The sequence below is a fragment of the Vipera berus genome (genome assembly GCF_964194415.1).
Source record: "Vipera berus genome assembly, chromosome: Z".
In the NCBI taxonomy this organism is placed as follows: domain Eukaryota; kingdom Metazoa; phylum Chordata; class Lepidosauria; order Squamata; family Viperidae; genus Vipera; species Vipera berus.
The window spans coordinates 20678022-20696657 of NC_138205.1; the positions used below are offsets into that span (position 1 = coordinate 20678022).

General features: G+C 41.6%; 1 protein-coding gene across 1 annotated transcript; it reads left to right on the top strand.

Annotated features, from left to right (window-relative positions):
• Positions 1-1462: 1462 nt before the first annotated feature.
• On the top strand, positions 1463-13164 carry RABEP2 (rabaptin, RAB GTPase binding effector protein 2). Its single transcript, XM_081344769.1, has 11 exons — positions 1463-1625; positions 1917-2147; positions 2289-2392; positions 2508-2657; positions 4086-4406; positions 7012-7107; positions 8507-8605; positions 9634-9774; positions 9892-10069; positions 10667-10737; positions 12864-13164. Exons 1-11 carry the CDS (start codon positions 1619-1621, stop codon positions 12915-12917), a joined length of 1452 nt encoding a protein of 483 aa, XP_081200895.1. The 5' UTR covers positions 1463-1618; the 3' UTR covers positions 12918-13164.
• Positions 13165-18636: the final 5472 nt, after the last annotated feature.

Consider the following 18636-nt stretch of genomic DNA (forward strand, 5'->3'; position numbering starts at 1 on the left):
AGGCAGATCTTGGGAGAAAATGAACAGAAAAGAACCTGAAAGTAGTGAAAGAAACTAGAACGAGAGTAGAATCATTGCAGGGGGAAAAAGTATGACAGTGCTGTATGAAAAAGTATTTAACGCCAGATTACTTTCTCAGCAGGACAAACTGAAAGTTGACATAAAGATGTGGAAGCTCCTCAGAGGAGAGGGGGAAAAATGCTACCGGCTGCCATAGAAATTTGTGGAAATAGGGAGGAAGATGCTTAGTGGAATAAACTCTTTGTGCAATGGTGATCACGTGACTGTGGGGAGCTGAGACAGATGTAAATGCCTGCTGCTTGCAACCCCCCCAAATATTGATCATGTGACCACACAGATGTTGCAATGCAAAGGTTCAGCACAAATCTAGGGTGTTTTTTTAAAAAACTGTTTTAACTTCAGTCACTAAACAAGACAGTTGGTAACCAGAAAACTACCTAAATGTATTAAGGAAAAAAATTGCAAAAAATTATTAGAAGAAAACAAGAAACAAGTTTAAAAAGCCTCTGTGGACTCCATGGCATCTGCACCACAATCCAGGGATATTTTTTTTCCTGCCCAAGGTAAAAAATTAACATAACATGCATCCAGTCCAGAAGATGAACTGACTGCCTTTGAAAAGTTTGTATAATTACCTCAATCTAGGCTAGGGGCTATATTTGCACTGCTGTATCCAATGTGAGACATTTACTCAACATTGTATGAGTGTTTCCTCAACCTCAGCAACTTAAAAGATGCACGGACTTCCACTCAGAATCGGAATGTTTACTGCAATGCCCAATCCTGCATTTTAAAGTTGCTGTGGTTTAAAAACAGAGACCTTCATCCTACAGTGGATAGACAATGGCTAAAATGATGATGATGATGAAAGCTATGTTCAGTCTCTTTAATCAGAATAGAGCTGGAAGGGACCTTGGAGGTCTTCTAGTCCAACCCCTGCTCAAACAAGAGATCCTATTATCATTTCAGACAAGTGACTGTCCAGTCCTGGGGTAGGCAACCTCGGCTCTTTTATGACTCGTGGACTTCAACTCCCAGAATTCCTGAGCCAGCTATGCCTACCCCTGGTCCAGTCTCTTCTTAAAAAACCTGTCCCGGAACGTGGCATTTTGTGTGTGTGTGTGTGTGTGTGTGTGTGTGTGCGTGTGTGTGTGTGGTGGTGAAAAAACAGGTTTCCAATCCAAAGATTGAACTCTTTTTTAAACTATACTCTTTTGAATCCTCAGGCCCAACTTCAAAGACAATTCCTGGATATGCAAAAAAAAAACCCCGTTTCGACAAACGCCTTTCCTCCTCACCAACACGCCACTTCCCTTCGGTTCTCTTCGGAAACGGTCGAGAAGTCTCGGGCAGTCCCGCCAAGAGCCAACCTTAATTAAACCTTTCAACCGCAGTATGTCGATGGTTCGGCCATCTTCGGCACATCTACGCTTTTTCTCTCTCTCTCTCTCTCGACCATTTCCGAATTCCTTCGGCTATTTCCGGTTCCTCTCGGGGAATTCCGGCCCCGCTCGGTCTCCGGGGAAAGCAGCAGCAGCAGAAGTAGCAGCTGCCGCACCGCCAGCGCCGGAGCAGTAGTTAGAAAAATCTTGGCGGAATGGAAGGTAGGCGCGGACGCCCCCCCTCCCTTCCCCGCGGTGGGCTGGCGACCAAGCGGGAAGCCACGCCCCTCCTGGCCATGGGGCTTGCTAGAGAGGCGATCCTCTCGGCGTCACCCAGACTCAGCAAAGGTCAAAGGTCGCCGCCGGGATGTTTTAAGTCGGGTCCAGGGCTCGCAAAGTTTATTGGCTTGAGCCATGTGATAAGACTGGGGAGGGGGGGAGGAGACGGGCGGTTCTGGGTTCCAGTCTAGCTCCGTTTGTCATTCTCCCGTCCCTTTTTTTTTTTCTTACAAGAGCCTCAGAGGGTGCAAGATGTGGGTGTGCCCCCTGCCCCGAATCTCTCTGGGGACCCCGATCCTGAAGAGACCGTCCGAAGCTTGCAAGCTCAGTTGGCAGCCGCCTTGGCCGAAGTGGAGACGGTCCGAGCTGTGGCTGCAGTGAGTGAAGGCACCAAGCAGGAGGCAGTGGAAGCCGTCCAGCGCCGGTGCCAGGAAGAGGTGGCTTCCTTGCAGGCTATCTTGAAAGGTGAAGGAGTGCAGGTCACGGTTGGGTGGGGAAGGAGCCGGAGTTGTTTTGCCGAAGTGCCTTAAAGCCTTTCCTCCTCATCCTGATCGGATCTTGTCTTGGAGGTGGCAGCTCAAAAGGTTGTATTTATTTCCTTTCTAGACACTATTTCCAGCTATGAGGCCCGTCTGTCTAGCCGGGAAAATGTTTGGAGCAGGTTGCCAAGGACCAACCCTCTGGACTCATTGGAGAAACAGATGGAGAAAGTAAGCGAGGCACTCAACCAGCATCTCTTTTTGAGGGCTGAGCTGAGTTTCCAGTGGGCAGGGGTGGGGGAAAAAAAAACAAAACACCAAAAACCTAGTCTGTCTCTTTCTACAGGCACAGGAGGATACTCAGCGACTCCGGGCCATTGTGCTGCCGATGGAGCAGGAAATTGCTGAATTGAAAGCAAAATTGGCCCACGCTGAGAGTCTGGTTCAGGAGCTGCAGAGTGAGGAGGCGAGATGGGAAAGAGGGACAGAAGGAAAGGTAAAGTATTGGGATGCATAATAGGGTGAAGGAGCTGATTTGGATGAAAGGGAGATTTCCAAGCCCTTTCCCCTCCCCTCCGGTCCCAGTTCAGAATGCCCATTATTAGGCATGGAGAGAAAAGGGGTGGAATCAGCCTGGTTTCTTGAGCACCAGTTGGAGGGTGTTTCTTGTTCTAGCATGGGTCTGGTCACTGAAGGCTTTGCAACCTTCGTGATTGTTCACCCGTGTTCAGGATGAGCTTAGTCGAGGCCATGTCCTCACATCCCACTAGGGCTTGGCCAGGAGTCCAGCTTTTCTTGGTAGGCAGCTCTTCTCTTCTTTGATTTATTGGGATGCATAATAGGGTGAAAATGCCGCGGAAAGGAGGAGGAAGTATGAAATATCTTACAAAACGTATCCGAAACTGATGCCTATCTCAGAATAAATAGATGCCAGCCAAGCCTTTGTGCGTGTAATACCAGAAATGTAAATCTGCAACTCTGCACCTGAGTATTGCAGGTGGATCTCAAAAAAGAATATAGATTGGCAAGGAAGACAGAACTGAATGACCCGGGGCAGAAAATGAATGACATGAGGACAAAGTAAATTTTACAGGATGGTTAAAAGCCTGTGAAAGTTGTAGATGAATCATTAATGAAAGACATTTGTTTATTCAAACATATTTATGAACTGCACAATTAATTAAAACTGTGGGCAGTGCAGCATATAAAAGTGGGAGAGCAAATGTTTAACTTCTGGTAATTTACAAGTCTTCCATTAATGATGGAAAATTCAGGGAAAGTCCTTTAAGGCCAGGTTATAGACATTTTTAGTTTACCAAAAGGCATATGCTTCCTATTCTGATTCTAGGCAGCTTACAACACATGAAATAAACATTAATAAAATCCATCCGTAAACCCACTAAGTAATCACAGAACTGATTGAAAATTATAAATAAACCAGAGGCCACTGACAAATAAGTCTGAAAGCTTTCTTAAAATGGGCTTTTTGGGCCATTTTCTGACACATAGCGCGGGGCCACATCTAACTTGGAGGGGTGGGGTGTTCTAGAGAGAGAGCAACATTACCGAGAATATTAATAATAATGTTGGAAGGGATCTTGGAGGTCATCTAGTCCAACCCCCTGCTCAGGCAGGAAACCTTATACCATTTCAGACAAATGGCTGTCCACTCTCTTCTTGATCTCTGGGTCTTAGCTTCCTTCCTGATTTCTTTCAGTATGGATACTCAGAGGATTATTTCGTCAGGTCATGCAAACTGGGCAAACTCTGTATGAAATTGATTGTGCCATCAGGTCTTTTTCAACTCCTGGTGATCGCAGAAATAGATTTTCTCCATGATGATCTATTCTGAATCTGAATTAAACGGTCCTAAAAATAAGACCCAATCCGAGCAGCTTGGAATTCTTTTAATTTTTCTTTTCAGCATTCCTTATGTAGCTCAGCTGAATCCCTTCTTGCTGACCCCGAAACTGTGTCCACGGATTTGCCTGGAAGTCACCAGGCTCCTATGATGGAAGGAGGAGTAGCAGAGAAGTTTGCTTGTAATTTGGACAGCATCTCCATTGCTTCATTTTCCTCTTTGGCACCAAGTTCTGGGCATTGTATCCGACGCAGACGTCCCCCAAGTCCTGAGACTTGTTCCATTGCCTCCTCAACTGGAACCCTGGTGCCCGAGACTATTTATTTACCACCAGCGGGATACCAGCTTGTGTCTGAATCAGAGTGGGCTCAGCTCCAAGAACAGGTTTGTGTGTGAAAGACAAAGATAAGTTTATTGTTAGAGATATTTCTAACAATAAGGTGCTTTTTGTGCTGCCTTTCGGGATATAGCCATCCAAAATAGTAACTTCTTTTATACAGAAAGAATATTATGTTCCAAATTACTTTCAAATGTTTCCACTTCAAGACTCCATAAACTTTCTTTTTATTTACCTACCTCTGTTGCTTCTGTCCACTTATGCTCTTTTCTGGTCATCTTCTCCCTGTACCTTTTTTTGTGGCATTATGAAATTAAGCACCCTAAACTGATGTTGGAAGAATTTGGGAATATTACAAAAACATTTAGAGCAACTTTCCACTATGTACAGTGGTGTTTAAAAGTTTGTGAATCCTTTTGACTTTCCAACATTTCTGCATAGACATGTCTTAAAATGTAATCTGTTCTTCACACAAGTCCTAAAATTAGATAAAGTGAACCCAATGAACTGAATGAAAACATCATACCTGTTCATTTATTTATAGAGGAAAATGATCTAAAGCTACGCATTGCTGGGTGGCAAAAGTGTAAAAATGTTTTTGACTCACTTATTTCAATGGGTTATTTTTATCCAGTATGGAGAACAGGTCACGTGTTAGTTCATATTTATGCAGAAATATTAAATATTTCAAAAGGGTGCTGCCATGGAAGGCCTCACATAGCTACCACTACTGTTTTACAATGGCCAGGCTCAATGCCCCTTGTCAGCAGCAAGAGGAAGAAAGCAGCAGAGAGGGGGTGAAGCGCAGGGCCACCAAAAGGGCAAAGATCGTCTGTGTGTGTGTGCACGTGCGCGCCTAGGCAGATGGGGGAAAGTTGAAGCAGAGGCAAATGTGTCTGGGCAGGAAAAAATGTGAGGTCTTTGCCTAAGAATGGCATGGTCCTGCCTAATGACCACAACCAGGACAACTAAAATTGCCATTGCTAACCAGTGCTGTCACATGCTTTAGCTAATGACCACTTCACTTAATGATTGCAGTCCCAATTAGGGTCACTAAGCAAAGTCTTCCTGACTCCTTTTCTTGCAATTTCTTTTTGAAGCGGATGATTGTTAAGAAATGAAATACTGCCCTAAACCAAATTCTTTAAACCTTAAAAAAATGATAGGCTTAAAGCACCCATTGTCTTCCTTCAACTCTTCCCCCAAATACATTAAAAGAGCATCATAAATTTCAACCCTGCTTGCTTCGGAGGAAGGGGGGGGTCTGTAGAAGTACAATATTGCTTATCTTTATTTTAGGAATATGAAAAAGGCAAGTAGCATTTATATTCGGCTTTCTTCATTGTAGCCCCCAGCTCTAAAATACCCTGCTGATTGAGGCCTCCTGATTGTCACCAGCTGTGGATGGATTTACTTGATAATGATTCTACATAATCAGTATTGTTGGTATTGGTTTTCAAGACTTCTCTGTGCTGCCTTTGTACTTTGGTGTTGTTCACAGTTATCTTAGTGAGGAGTTTTAGCTGCTTTGGAAAGTATTTGGGAGGATATTACAGCTAGCTGACAATTTTTTTAGACTGCCATCAACTTTGTAACTCCCAGAGGGATAATTCCCCAGAGGAATAATAATTCTTATTAGCATAGTGAGAAATACAGGTAGTCCTTGCTTTACAAGGGTAATTAGGACTGGAATTATCATTGCTAAGTGATGCAGTCATAAAGTGTGACATCACATGACTATGCTGCTTAGCAGTGGCAAGTCTGGCAGTTCCCAATCATTGTGAAGTGAGAACTGTGTGGGTCGTTAAGCAAGGACCTCACATGTGTGTGACTTTTAACTTCCTGCCAGCTTCCCCACCGACTTTGCTTGGAAAACCAGCAGGGAAGGCCGCAAATTGCAGTTGTGCGACTGCAGGATGTTGCAACAATAATGCTTCCCATTATTCAGGATACTGCTTATAAGTGCTATTTGCTTAGAGCTTGAAGCATTGTTCACACCCACTTCACAGTCTGTTCCTATTGCTCCCCCCTGGGAGAAGGTTTTGAAGCATTTATAGCAGAACTACTAGATTCTGTATCAGCTTTGTTCCTTATGCCATCCATCTTGCAAATTCGCAGGATTTTTCCCCCCACCATGTACCATGTGTATGTATACATTCGAACTAGACTGTGATGTTTCTCTGTGTCATATATATGTGCGTATATGGGTATATGCATAATGGTATTTTGAGAGCTGAATGCAACAAAATTTCATTTTAATGTATGCTGATTAGTGTACATTTAAAGTGACAAAGATTTTCTATTCTATTCTATTCTATTCTATTCTATTCTATTCTATTCTATTCTATTCTATTCTATTCTATTCTATTCTATTCTATTCTATTCTATTCTATTCTATTCTATTATTCTATTCTACAATTAGAAATCCAGGCTAATTGTTGAGTGCCTAGATTCCTTCATGTGACGGCAGGGACACTGCAACAGATGGAACTTTTAAGGACCAGTCATAGATACTTCTTCAACGCTGTTGCCAATTCAAATGGTCCCTGAACAAGTGGTTGTTAAATGAGAACCATCTATAGGAGAATTTTGAGAGATGAGAAGCTAAAGGCTTCCTTTCCTCATCCCCTATATCCTTGGTGGCCTCCTCAGGTGCAACAGCAACGTGGAACTCTGGAGGAAAGAGCAAAGGAGAAAGCTAACCTGGAGGAGGCATTGAGACGTAGCAATGAAGAGTGCAGTAAGCAGGTAAACTTCATGTCTTGGAACTCATGCTTGTTCTAATGATAAGTGGGATTTCTGTCCTTTCTCTAAGGACCTTGAGGTGGAATACAGGATTAAATCCATGTATCCATAAAGCATATGAAAAGACATAATAAAACAATAAATATCACATGGTGTAGTAAGATGGAGGGTTTGTTGTCACTGTGTGTTGGGGGGTGGGAGCACAAAGGGAGGATCAGCTAATCACAATGTATACATAGTTGTACTTTGACAATAAAGATTCATTCATATTAAATAACCAGGTTGCTACCAAATCACCTATATAAAAACGGAATTGCGCAGCCGGTGTCCAAATGGAGTCAGAGACACTGACAAGAACTTGTGGTTTTTATATAAATAAATATAAAGTATAAATAAATAAATATAAGTAAATAAGAGAGGCCAACAGGAGCATAGTCGGGTAAATCAACACAGTAGGAACATCATGAGGTAAATCACAGCACACAGGGCACACACAGGAAAAAAGGCGGGAAACAAGGAAACTCCCCCTTTACTCACAGCAACCAATCACATCTCAGATTCCCTCATGCAGTGGCCAGCTCCCTTTAACCAATTAGCTATAACTCTGTGTTCTTACTCATTGTCCAATCCTTCACTGCTCCAGCTATTAAATTTTAAATACCTTAACAAACACTCATAACATCATAGAAACATCCATGTAGAAATAGTTTGTCATTGCTTTCTACTGGAATATTTTATTTCCTACCATTCCTTAAATTTTCTGGAGGTCTTCAAGTAGTAACCAGACCTGGCCAGTATCCAGGCCAGGACAAGTTCTTTCAAATGTTGTCATTTTCTGGAACACTTATCGACAGTGTAGTTAAAAATAAATATTCAGAATCTATTTATAAGAAGACAAATGGGTCTGCCTGGTATTTGAAAAATAATTGTATGGGTAGTAGAGAGGATCCAAGATTATTCATCTGAGGTTTGGGGTAAAAATCTCAAGGATGATATAGATTTCTAGGCAGATGCATATGCTGTGGAAGGAAGCATTTCTTGAGATTCTATAGCACCAACCTATATATAGATCTTTAAATATCAAAACCAACTGGTTGAACTGAATGCAGATAAAGCTAAGAGAGAAGATATTGGGTGAATGTAGCCCCTAAGGCTTAGTTTACACCAGATGTTAAGCCAAAATCAAGGAAGCCACATTACAGCATATTGCATTCTGCAGAATTAGTCACAGACTTGCTGAAGAGAACATGAAAACCATAGGCAGTTTTGGTGATTTTAACCTGACACGTTTCACTCGTAGGGCAGCATCTTAACCAATGTGCATTGCTAGCTCATGCACAAAATACAAACTTCAGTTTCCACAAATCAGATTTTTTCCCCTTTTCTCATTTTTTCTGAGTAGGTGCAGGTTCTTTTGGCTCAGATCCAGACATCAGAGAACCTTCTCCAAAGCCTCCAAACCACCGTGAGTGAAACACAGCGGCAGACTCAAGAGCAGATTGTGAGTATAGTTAGAAGGGTGACATTGTTGAAGGCGAAGCAAAGGATATCAGAAGAATCTGAAGAGAAGCCTGGGAAAAAAATGATCCTGCTATGATATGCTCAATTTGGGATCTTTAGAATTCAGACTTTAGGTAGGAGGAGTTCCAAGGCTATTGACTTGTTAATTTAAAAGCTATCTGGCCTTCTGCAGTAGCGGTTGAGAAAATAAGGTAGGAAATGAATTGCCTATCTGTGATGAGTAGAGCCTCAGTAGAACACTGTTGTCCAGATGAAACTATACAATATACCACTGGGGACTTGAGGACAGAAGATTTTCAAGTGCAAGTTGTTGCCAGGACATTCAGTGTTTTCCTACTAGGGATGAGGAATTTGTGTATTTATTGTAAAATGTCTTGAGTAGAGTTTTCTCCTAGAAAGATGGCACGTATATTCCTTTTTCCAAGTGTGCCGACAGGCACAGTCCTTCCATAGTCCTTGACATGACCATAATTGATACCATTTCCATTGCTAAGCAAGACAGTTAAGTCAGTCGCTTCCCATTTTACATCCTTTTTGCCAGTTGTTAAGTGAATCACTGCAGTTGTTAAGTGACTCATGTGATGGTTAAGCGAATGTGGCTCCCCCCATTTACTTTTATCAGAAGGTAGCAAAAGGTGATTGCATGAGTCTGAGATAGTGCAACTATCATAAATATATACCAGTTGCCAAGTACCTGAATTTTGATCACGTGATCGTGGGGATGCTACAATGGTCATAAGTGTGAAATAAGTCACTTTTTTTAGTACTGTTTTAACTTTGGTCGCTAAACAAATGGTTGTAAGTTGAAGACTACCTGTATATCTTGTCCACTGTAGATATGACAATTCCAGACCTTTCCTCACTTATAAACTCTGTGCCTACTCTTCTGGATAAGTGTTTTTCAGAGGCTGTCATGTAGAATCCTTTAAATCCTCTCTTGGAGACATCAGTGGAAGGATAGTTATTGGTTGCTGTCTGTCCTTCCCTCCCCTTACGGTTCTCTTCCAGGCTGATTTGGCTGCATCCCACAAGCGCCTCAGCTACGAAGTGCAGCGTCTCAATGCCGAGAATGAAGGGTTGCGGGGGATGAGTTCCCAGAATCCTCTCCCAACAGATGATGAAACTAGGAGCTTGCCCAGCACAGTGCCGGTACCTAGACTCCAACTTCTGATATTGAGGTTGAGGAATGAGATTTGCTAGAGTTGTAAGGATTGAATTTCACTATTAATAAAACAAGATTCTCTTTCTCTCTTTTTCCTTCCCCAGGAGCTGCAAGCCATGGTGTCCAAGCTGAGACAAGAGTCTGCTTTACAACTTCGGGCTGCAGAGCATCAGGCTGAGCGCCTACGAATTGAAATTATATCCTTGCGGGAGCGGCTGGATGAAGAAGCAGCATCTCAGTCAAGCCTGCAGGGGGCGCTGGAGAGAGAGCGGGAAGAAAGAGGTGGGCAGGGGGAAAGCAAAGAGTGATGGTGATCCTGATTGTACAGATAGGAATGAATCTCTAGAATTGGCAAATGCTAATTTTTTTAAAAAAAATCAGTTCCTCTGCATTTAGAAACTTGATAACGAGGAATTCTGTTTAATTTAATTTAATTTAATAATTTGATTTCTATACCGCCCTTCTCCCGAAGGACTCAGGGCGGTGAACAGGGCAATACACAATAAAAATCAGATACAAAAATTAAAAAACCATTAAAAACCAATTAAACATCATGCCCATAAAATCAATACATATTGAGTTAAGAACTAATTTTAAAAACCCAACCCCATCCCGTCAGACCAGGCCAGCTTGTTCGAAAAAGAATGTTTTAAGATTGCGCCGGAAGGAGCAAAGGTCGGGGGCCGTCCGGAGCTCAACCGGTAAGCTGTTCCAAAGGTCTAGCATTAACAACTTCTCCTTTTTGTTTCCTTTGCTTCCGCTACTTCTGACTGAAAAGAGCTTTTGCAAGGTAAGATGCTCTCCATCTGTATGGGCCATATATTTCCATTGTACCATTAATGCATGCTCACGAACTGGACCTTTCGTCTTGCTTTCCAGCCTCTTTGAATAGTATTCAGAGTGAGATGGAAAGGTTGCAGCAAGGGCAAGAAGAGCTGAATAGAATTCAGGTATGCTTGAATTTCTACCCAGAAACCTTCACTTCTCAAGACTTGGTTCCAGTGTATTTTTTTCAGTCTGGTGTCCTTGCAGGGCCTGAATTCTCTGAGATTTCACAACATCTCGCAATGTTTGATACAATCTCAGGGAATTCTGGGACTTTAAATTCTAACCTATTTGGAAGCCATCACATTGGGAAAAAGTATGTATTTCTGCCCTGCCAGATCTTACAGTTTCACATCGTAAAGCAATTTGCTCCTCCTATAATTTTTTTAAAATTTACTTATACAATTAATTTTATAACATTAGCGAACACTTGACTTTCTCGGTGAGTTTCGATAAACGTTAGCAATTGGGCCTGCAGAAATGCCTACTGCACTGGATTATTGACTCGTGTTTTCCTTACTTGTGAAAGATTGGTTTAAATACATTTTGTCGCAAACTTGCTAGATTCTTTGAATGCAAGGGTGTTATCTCCAAACAAAAAGGAAGAATCAGGTCAGATGGTTCCATATCATGTAAAATCAGGAGAAGAATAGGAGAGGATCAAAATGCTTCTTAAACTGCCCATTTCCTCAGAACCAACATGATCCCATAAATGAGGCTGACAAAGACATTTCTTTATATTTCTCTAAATTCTGCTACCCACATATGCTAGGTTTCAGTTCCTCTCCTAGGCATCGAGGACCAAGTTAGGGAAGGCTGCAAATACTTCTGCTAATGTGTTGGATAAAATTGAGGCACTTTAAAATCCTGCTTCTAACTAGGATTGTACCTAAAATTTCCTCACTTGAATGCATTAGTCGTCTCCTGAATCATAGCTGTGTTGGATTTCAAGAGTCTACAAAAATGATCCTAATTAATTGGATTTGAGAAGCTGATAACCACATTAACTCTTGAAATCTATTGCTTAGTTGTAAACCAGACGTGTCCAACTTTGTCAACTTGTAAGACCTAGGGACTTCAACCGTCAGAATTCCTCAGTGACACATGCTGGCTGGGGAATTCTGGGAGTTGAAACTGCCAAGTCTTAAAGTAGCCAAGGTTGGACACCCCTGTTCTAGCCTTTTACTAAACGGACTTTCATATTTCAGTCTGAGGAAGATGACGCACTGTTATTTCCCCCCCCCCAAATATTTCTAAAATGGCCTCAAAGAAATCAATGTAGTTCTGTTGCAGGAGTTACCTTAGCAGTTGACCAGACTGCTTTTGGTCAGGCCTGGTTGCAGATGCAGAGCTGTAGCTTTCTACTGCAGAATCTGTGGAATTTCTGACCTGTAGAACATCCCCAAGCTGGAGGAGTATAAACATTTGAAAGTGGGAAGATGAAAAGGGAATATGGTTGAAAAACAATGGCAAAGCCATAGCTAAGTCATAGAAGAGAGGCCCAGAACAAATTTGGATGAGGTAGATCTTTTCTCACAGAACTTCAAGCAGTATTATGTGCTCTAAGCAATTTGTTATATATATATCACATTATCTTTATAGGCAAGTTAGTGTACTATTCTATATGGTGAGCAGTCCCCGCACACACGCGTGCGCGCACACACACACACACACCATGAGTCCACTACCCTTGCAGTCTTCATTAATGCAACCTCTCTCACTTGGTTTAAAGAATATGTGTTCTATGCAGTAACAATTGGCTGCTTCCAGGGCTGTTTGTTTATTGTGGGTGAACTCAGAATTTCATTCCGTTCTTCAAAAAAATGTTTTAACTCTCGATGTTTGAGAAGAAAAATGTGAAAGGATGTAGGCAAAGCAGAGACACAGTGCAGGGCTAGTATTGCCCTTTCTCACAGCGTTCCAATCTGAAGGCAAAGCCTCGTTCAGATGGAAGGCATTGTCTTAATAATAATAATAAAAAATTATATTCAAAAAGTTAACGTAAGAAACAGGCAGGCACTTGCCTTTGTCCCAACAGCCGCAAGCAGCACTCAATTATGATAATTATAATTGTTAGCTTTGGGGATTGGGCATATTTGTGTGGGTGGACCTCCTGTTTGAGCTGACAAGTGTGGATGGTACCTGTCACTTTTATTTGTGCACCTGAGTCCTTCTGGCCATCTCATGTACTTTGGGGGTTGTGAATGATGTTTGTGGGACTCGGTCATCTTCCTTCTTTTAATACTTTTAGATGCAGCCTGATGTGACAGAAGCCAGTGGACTACCAGGGAGGCCAGAGGCTTAGACTGAGGATGAGGAAATTGGGCCTCTGTGTTCCCATCCCTGACACTCCAGGAACCTCAGGGAAATCATGACTTTGCAGGCACCAAAGGGTCAACTTGCTCTTCCAGAGCCTCTCCAGGTCTTCTCTCTGCATGGATAGGAGTACCAGAACTCTGGAGGTAGGGATGGCTGGGTTCTTTTGTTACTCCCCCCAACCCTTGTCCGGACACTGGAGCCTCCAGAGAACAATAAATAAGATTTTTTTATAACCTTCTTAGCCTTTGCTTCTCCCTTTCAAAGTCGATTAATTAAGCTTGAGGTGGGGGTACCACCAAGTATTATGACAATAACAAAAATGCACCAAAGTAGCCTACTCAAAATAAACATTATGAATAGTGACACCCTCCACTTTTCAAGATAAAATTGCAGCTTGCAAGCAATTTTAACATTTATAATAAATATTATTTTGCATCTATGTTATTCTAGCTCTTTTGTACAAGGCAGATGGAAGGAATCCAGCTGAAAGGGCTTCTGTGGTGGCTGTTTCTTGCCGCCTTCCTTTTGTCTTCTTTCCAGAGGTCCTAACAATCTGTCACATAGCTTGGCTTCACCCTTTGCACCAAATTATAGACTGCTGAATAAACCGTAGTGGTTATAGCCCCCATATCCATATGTCAAAGCCAAACAAGCAACATTGTTTATAGTCTGATGTATAGAACCAAACACAATTCCCACCAAAAAAAACCTGTGGCATCAACCTGTGTGAAGTCACAACTAGCTAGTTCCTAGCTCAAGTTTGACTCAGGCTTCAGGTACTTCTAATTACTATCTCCTTGAAAATGGTCAGTTTATCAGGGACCCGTGGGTGAGTAAAATGGCAGATTGATGCATCTTTGAAAGCATGGAGACAACACCCTGCAGAGCTTTTCTAGACAAGAACAAGCCAAAGAGAGATTGCCCATGTGCACTCCGGATCACAGAAGAAAAATGGCTGAATTTGGAAGAAAGAATGAATTTCAAAAATTGAAGATCAATGCAGATACAGATCAAAAAGCTTTAATAATAATAATAATGATAATAATAAAGTTGGAAGGGACCTTGGAGGTCATCTAGTCCAACCCCCTGCTCAGGCAGGAAACCTTATACCATTTCAGGCAAATGGCTGTCCAGTCTCTTCTTAAAAACCTCCAGTGTTGGAGCATTCACCACCTCTGGAGGCAGGTTGTTCCACTGGTTAATTGTTCTAACTGTCAGGAAGTTTCTCCTTAGTTCTAGGTTGCTTCTCTCCTTGACTAGTTTCCATCCGTTGCTTCTTGTCCTGCTTTCAGGTGCTTTGGAGAATAGCTTGACTCCCTCTTCTTTGTGGCAGCCCCTGAGATATTGGAACACTGCTATCATGTCACCCCTCACCCTTCTCTTCATTAAACTACACATACCCAATTCCAGCAACCGTTCCCTATATGTTTTAGCCTCCAGCCCCCTAATCATCTTTGTTGCTCTTCTCTGTACCCTTTCTAGAGTCTCGACATCTTTTTTACATCGTGGTGACCAAAACTGGATGCAGTATTCCAGGTGTGGCCTTACCAAGGCATTGTAAAGTGGTATTAGTACTTCACGTGATCTTGATTCTATCCCTCTGTTAATGCAGCCTAGCACTGTGTTGGCTTTTTTGGCAGCTGCAGCACACTGCTGGCTCATATTGAAGTGACTGTCTACTAAGACTCCGAGATCCCTCTCACAGTTACTACTATTGAGCAAGGTACCACCTATACTATACCTATGCATTTGATTTTTCCTGCCTAAATGTAGAACCTTACTTTTTTCACCATTGAATTTCATTTTGTTAGATAGTGCCCAGTGTTCGAGTCTGTCCAGATCCTTCTGTATCTTAAGAGTTTAAAAAGAGTTGTTTATGAGAAGAAGGGAACCTTGAAATGCAATTTGGCTTGGTGGAAATGGTAAATTTGTTTGCAACTGCTGCAAAGAAGGTCGGAAATCACTTCTTTGGAGTTTTCTATTCCTTTTCCTATCTTTCACTTTTTTACTCTTTCATACCTTTTTCTTCTTTTTTGTAGTGGTTTAATGCTGTGTAAAAAAAAATTTCTTAATAATAATTTACAAATTCTTCCGCTCAGTCATGTCCAATTTTCACAGACTGCCTGGACAAATAAATCCCTGCAGTCTCCTTGGCAAGATTTTTCAGAAGTGATTTACCATTGTCTCCTTCCTAGAGTTGAAAGAAAGTGACCAGCTCAAGATCACTCAGCTGGCCAGTTCTTCTCACAGTATTTTGTTCTGCATCAAAATTTTATCACTTATTCAACAGTGTGATGGAAAGGAGCCATAGGTCCATTAATTCTCAGAAATATGTAGGGGGGGGGGAATCCTTCTATCCTAGTAAAAAAGAGACTAAGAATTCATTGCAAAATTAACAATTAAAAAGCAATGCTCTTGTATCAAAAAAATAAATAAATCATGATCAATACACAAGGTTCAAGTTCACTGCCTATGTCCTACTGCAATCTTTCCCACTTTAGTTTACCTTGGGATTCAGAAGACATAGTTCCTGGAGACGTCGGAATTTAAATTTAAAAAAATCAAGAATGTGGGGAATGTATGTACAATTTTATTGGTTAGATTTATACCCTGCCTTTACAGGTAGTCCTCGACTTACAACAGTCGTTTAGTGACCATTTAAAGTTACAACACTGAAAAAAGTGACTTATGACCATTTTTCACACTTATGACAGTTGCATGATCATGTGATTAAAATTTGGACGCTTGATCACTGGCATGTATTTATGAGGGTTACAGTGTCCTGGGGTCACGTGATCAGCTTTTGCTGACACGCAGTCAATGGGGAAGTCAGATTCACTTAACAACCGTGTTCCTAACTTAACTGCAGTGATTCACTTAACTGTAGGAAGTGAATTGGGCAAAACTCACTTAACAGCTGTCTCACTTAGCAACAGAAATGTTGGGCTCACTTGTGCTCATAAGTCGAAGACTACCTGTGTTCAAAGAGCTTTAGGACTGTATATTGCATTCCCTTTTCCATTCTTCCCCAACTCTGCGGGGCAGGTTGGACTAAAAGAGTGACTCATCGGAAATCACCCCTTCAAATTTCCAGTGCTAAGTAGACTTGAATCAGGATCTCTCTTGTGCCACTAAGTTTAGAACTGATGTGTTTAATATGGCACATCTAGATGCTAGCATAGTTACAGATACTTCCCAGGGTTTTTACCAGACTTTTTGTAAAAAAAAAAAAAAAAAGAAGAAATTTATTAAATTTCTTTGCCACCCATCTTGCTGCAAGGCAACTCTGGACAGCTTGCATTTACAGCATCAAGACTGAGAAACAGATGTTGATACTATTAGTGATTGTAATCTGGTTTATATGGTTGTAAGCCACTGTACAATTACAACTGAGTACCATATAACTTCAATAAATAGTGTAAATAAAAGTAAACATGTAACCCAATGTTTGTTAGGAAGTAGGTCAGCTGGTCAGAAAAGAACAGGGGAGATCAGGTGGCTGGCATATAGCATTCTAGCAACTCAAATGTTTTATAATGGATGGAAACTAATCAAAGAGAGAAGCAACCTAGAACTAAGGAGAAACTTCCTGACAGTGAGAACAATTAACCAGTGGAACAACCTGCCTCCAGAAGCTGTGAATGCTCCAACACTGGAAGTTTTTAAGAAGAGACTGGACAGCCATTTGTTTGAAATGGTATAGAGTTTTCTGCCTGAGCAGGGGGTTGGACTAGATGACCTCCAAGGTCCCTTCCAACTTTATTATTATTACTATTATTATTAAACTGTTATGAATGTAAGTTCCTTCAGTAGCCATTATGAGAGTACTCATAATATGTTCACAACATACCCCACTTGCCTAATGAGGTTGGAGATTCCTGCCTTATACAGTATCAAGCCTAAATATCTGTGCTTGAGCAAATTGAAATAAAATGTTATCTTTTTTTCTAGGGTTTTTCTTTGGTAAAAGTTTATAGCAGGTGACTGACATCTATTCTATTCTATTCTATTCACACTGCTGTATAATAGGTCCAGAAAATGAAATTAATATTTTTCATTTTCTGGATCTATAGAAAAGAATCATCAAATCCCATCATGACCTCAATAAATTCCACCTTGCCATCAGTTTCAGCCTTGACCTTTCTACAAAAAGTCGATTTCCTTGAAGTCATAATAAACTACACAGCGGATACATGAACATCATGTTATGCAGGAAACTTACCAGAAAGTGCTGCTAGAATCTTGTTGTATTTTTTTAACCCATCTTTATTATTTTATAAATAACTCAGTCAGCAAACATATCGAATACTCCTTCCTCCTATTTTCCTCAAAACAACCCAGGGAGGTGAACTTGGATTGAGAGAGACTAACCAACCCCAAGTCACCCAGCTGGCTTTGATGCCTAAGGTGGGACTAGAACTCACAGTTTCCTGGTTTCTAGCCTGGTGCTAGAATAAATAATGTATTTATTAAATTTGTTTGCCGCTCATCTTGCTGCCTCGAAATTCAGAAAATGCCTAAGTTGACTCTACTGGAACATCACTCCACCCCCAACAAAAGAGCAGCACTTCACTAACACACACACACCATCTAGAACAACCTAGAACTAAGGAGAAATTTCCTGACAATTAGAACAATTAAATCAGTGGAACAACCTGCCTCCAGAAGCTGTGAATGGTCCAACACTGGAAGTTTTTAAGAAGAGACTGGACAGCCATTTGTCTGAAATGGTATAGGGTTTCATGGCTGAGCAGGGGGTTGGACTAGATGACCCCCAAGGTCCCTTCCAACTTTATTATTATTTAGGCCACCTTGAACGGTGGCTTCACCTGAAGCGGAGACCGGGTGTTGACTTCAGCCTTAGTGCCATCTCTGCCACTCAGAAAGGCCACCTCACATCATTCACCAAGCTGTGCGAGTCTTGAGGAAAAGTGATCACCCCTGCAGCCCAATGCTTCCCAGTTTCTGCTGTGCACCACTTACCTTCAAGTGTTCTTTTGCGGTGTTCTTTCCATTGACAAGTTCCTAGAGCTTATCTAAGGCTGCTCCAGGTCGCAGTAGGCCTTTTATTTTTGAAGTGCCTTTGGAGAATGCTCTTTTGTGGCCTCTGCATCCTTCAAAAACTATGTGAAACCACATCCTGTTCTCACATGATTTTTGGAAGCTCCAGAGGCCTCAGAAGCATGGCCCTCTCACACAGCTTTTGGAGGGTCTTAAGACTGTGTAAGAGCACATCCCATTCTCCACAGCCTCCAAAAATCACACAAGGCTTAGATGTGCTTTTGAGAATGGTTGTTGGGTGTTGGTGTGCCAAAACATTGTGACATCACTTTTGACATGCATGTCATAGATTTCCTTCACTATAGTAAACTGACTTAAATAGCAGGTATCACTGTAATTTATAATTTAGCATGAGGAAAGAATCATTAACCTGAATGGGTTCCTGACGGTCATCTTGTCCAATCTTCTGATGAGTGCATATTCTGCAATACTGGAATGTGCAGGATTCTAGTTTTCTTTAAACTCCCAGACTTTCCAGTGTCCTCTTCCCATGCGTGACTGAGGGAACTGCAGTCTCACTACATCTGGAAAGTGCCACATTCAGAAAGGCTGAACTAGTTAAATATTCCAGTGTGATATATTCATACTCTGAAATAATAGAAAATACTTGTAGCTCGGGTTTTAGATTTTGGCTGTGGTGTGTT

Excerpts from the sequence above, each read along its gene's own strand:
- RABEP2 (XM_081344769.1), top strand. Across the intron at positions 2,148-2,288 it reads CTTGCAGGCTATCTTGAAAG|ACACTATTTCCAGCTATGAG; the intron begins GTGAAGGAGTGC and ends TTTCCTTTCTAG. Across the intron at positions 7,108-8,506 it reads ATGAAGAGTGCAGTAAGCAG|GTGCAGGTTCTTTTGGCTCA; the intron begins GTAAACTTCATG and ends TTTTCTGAGTAG.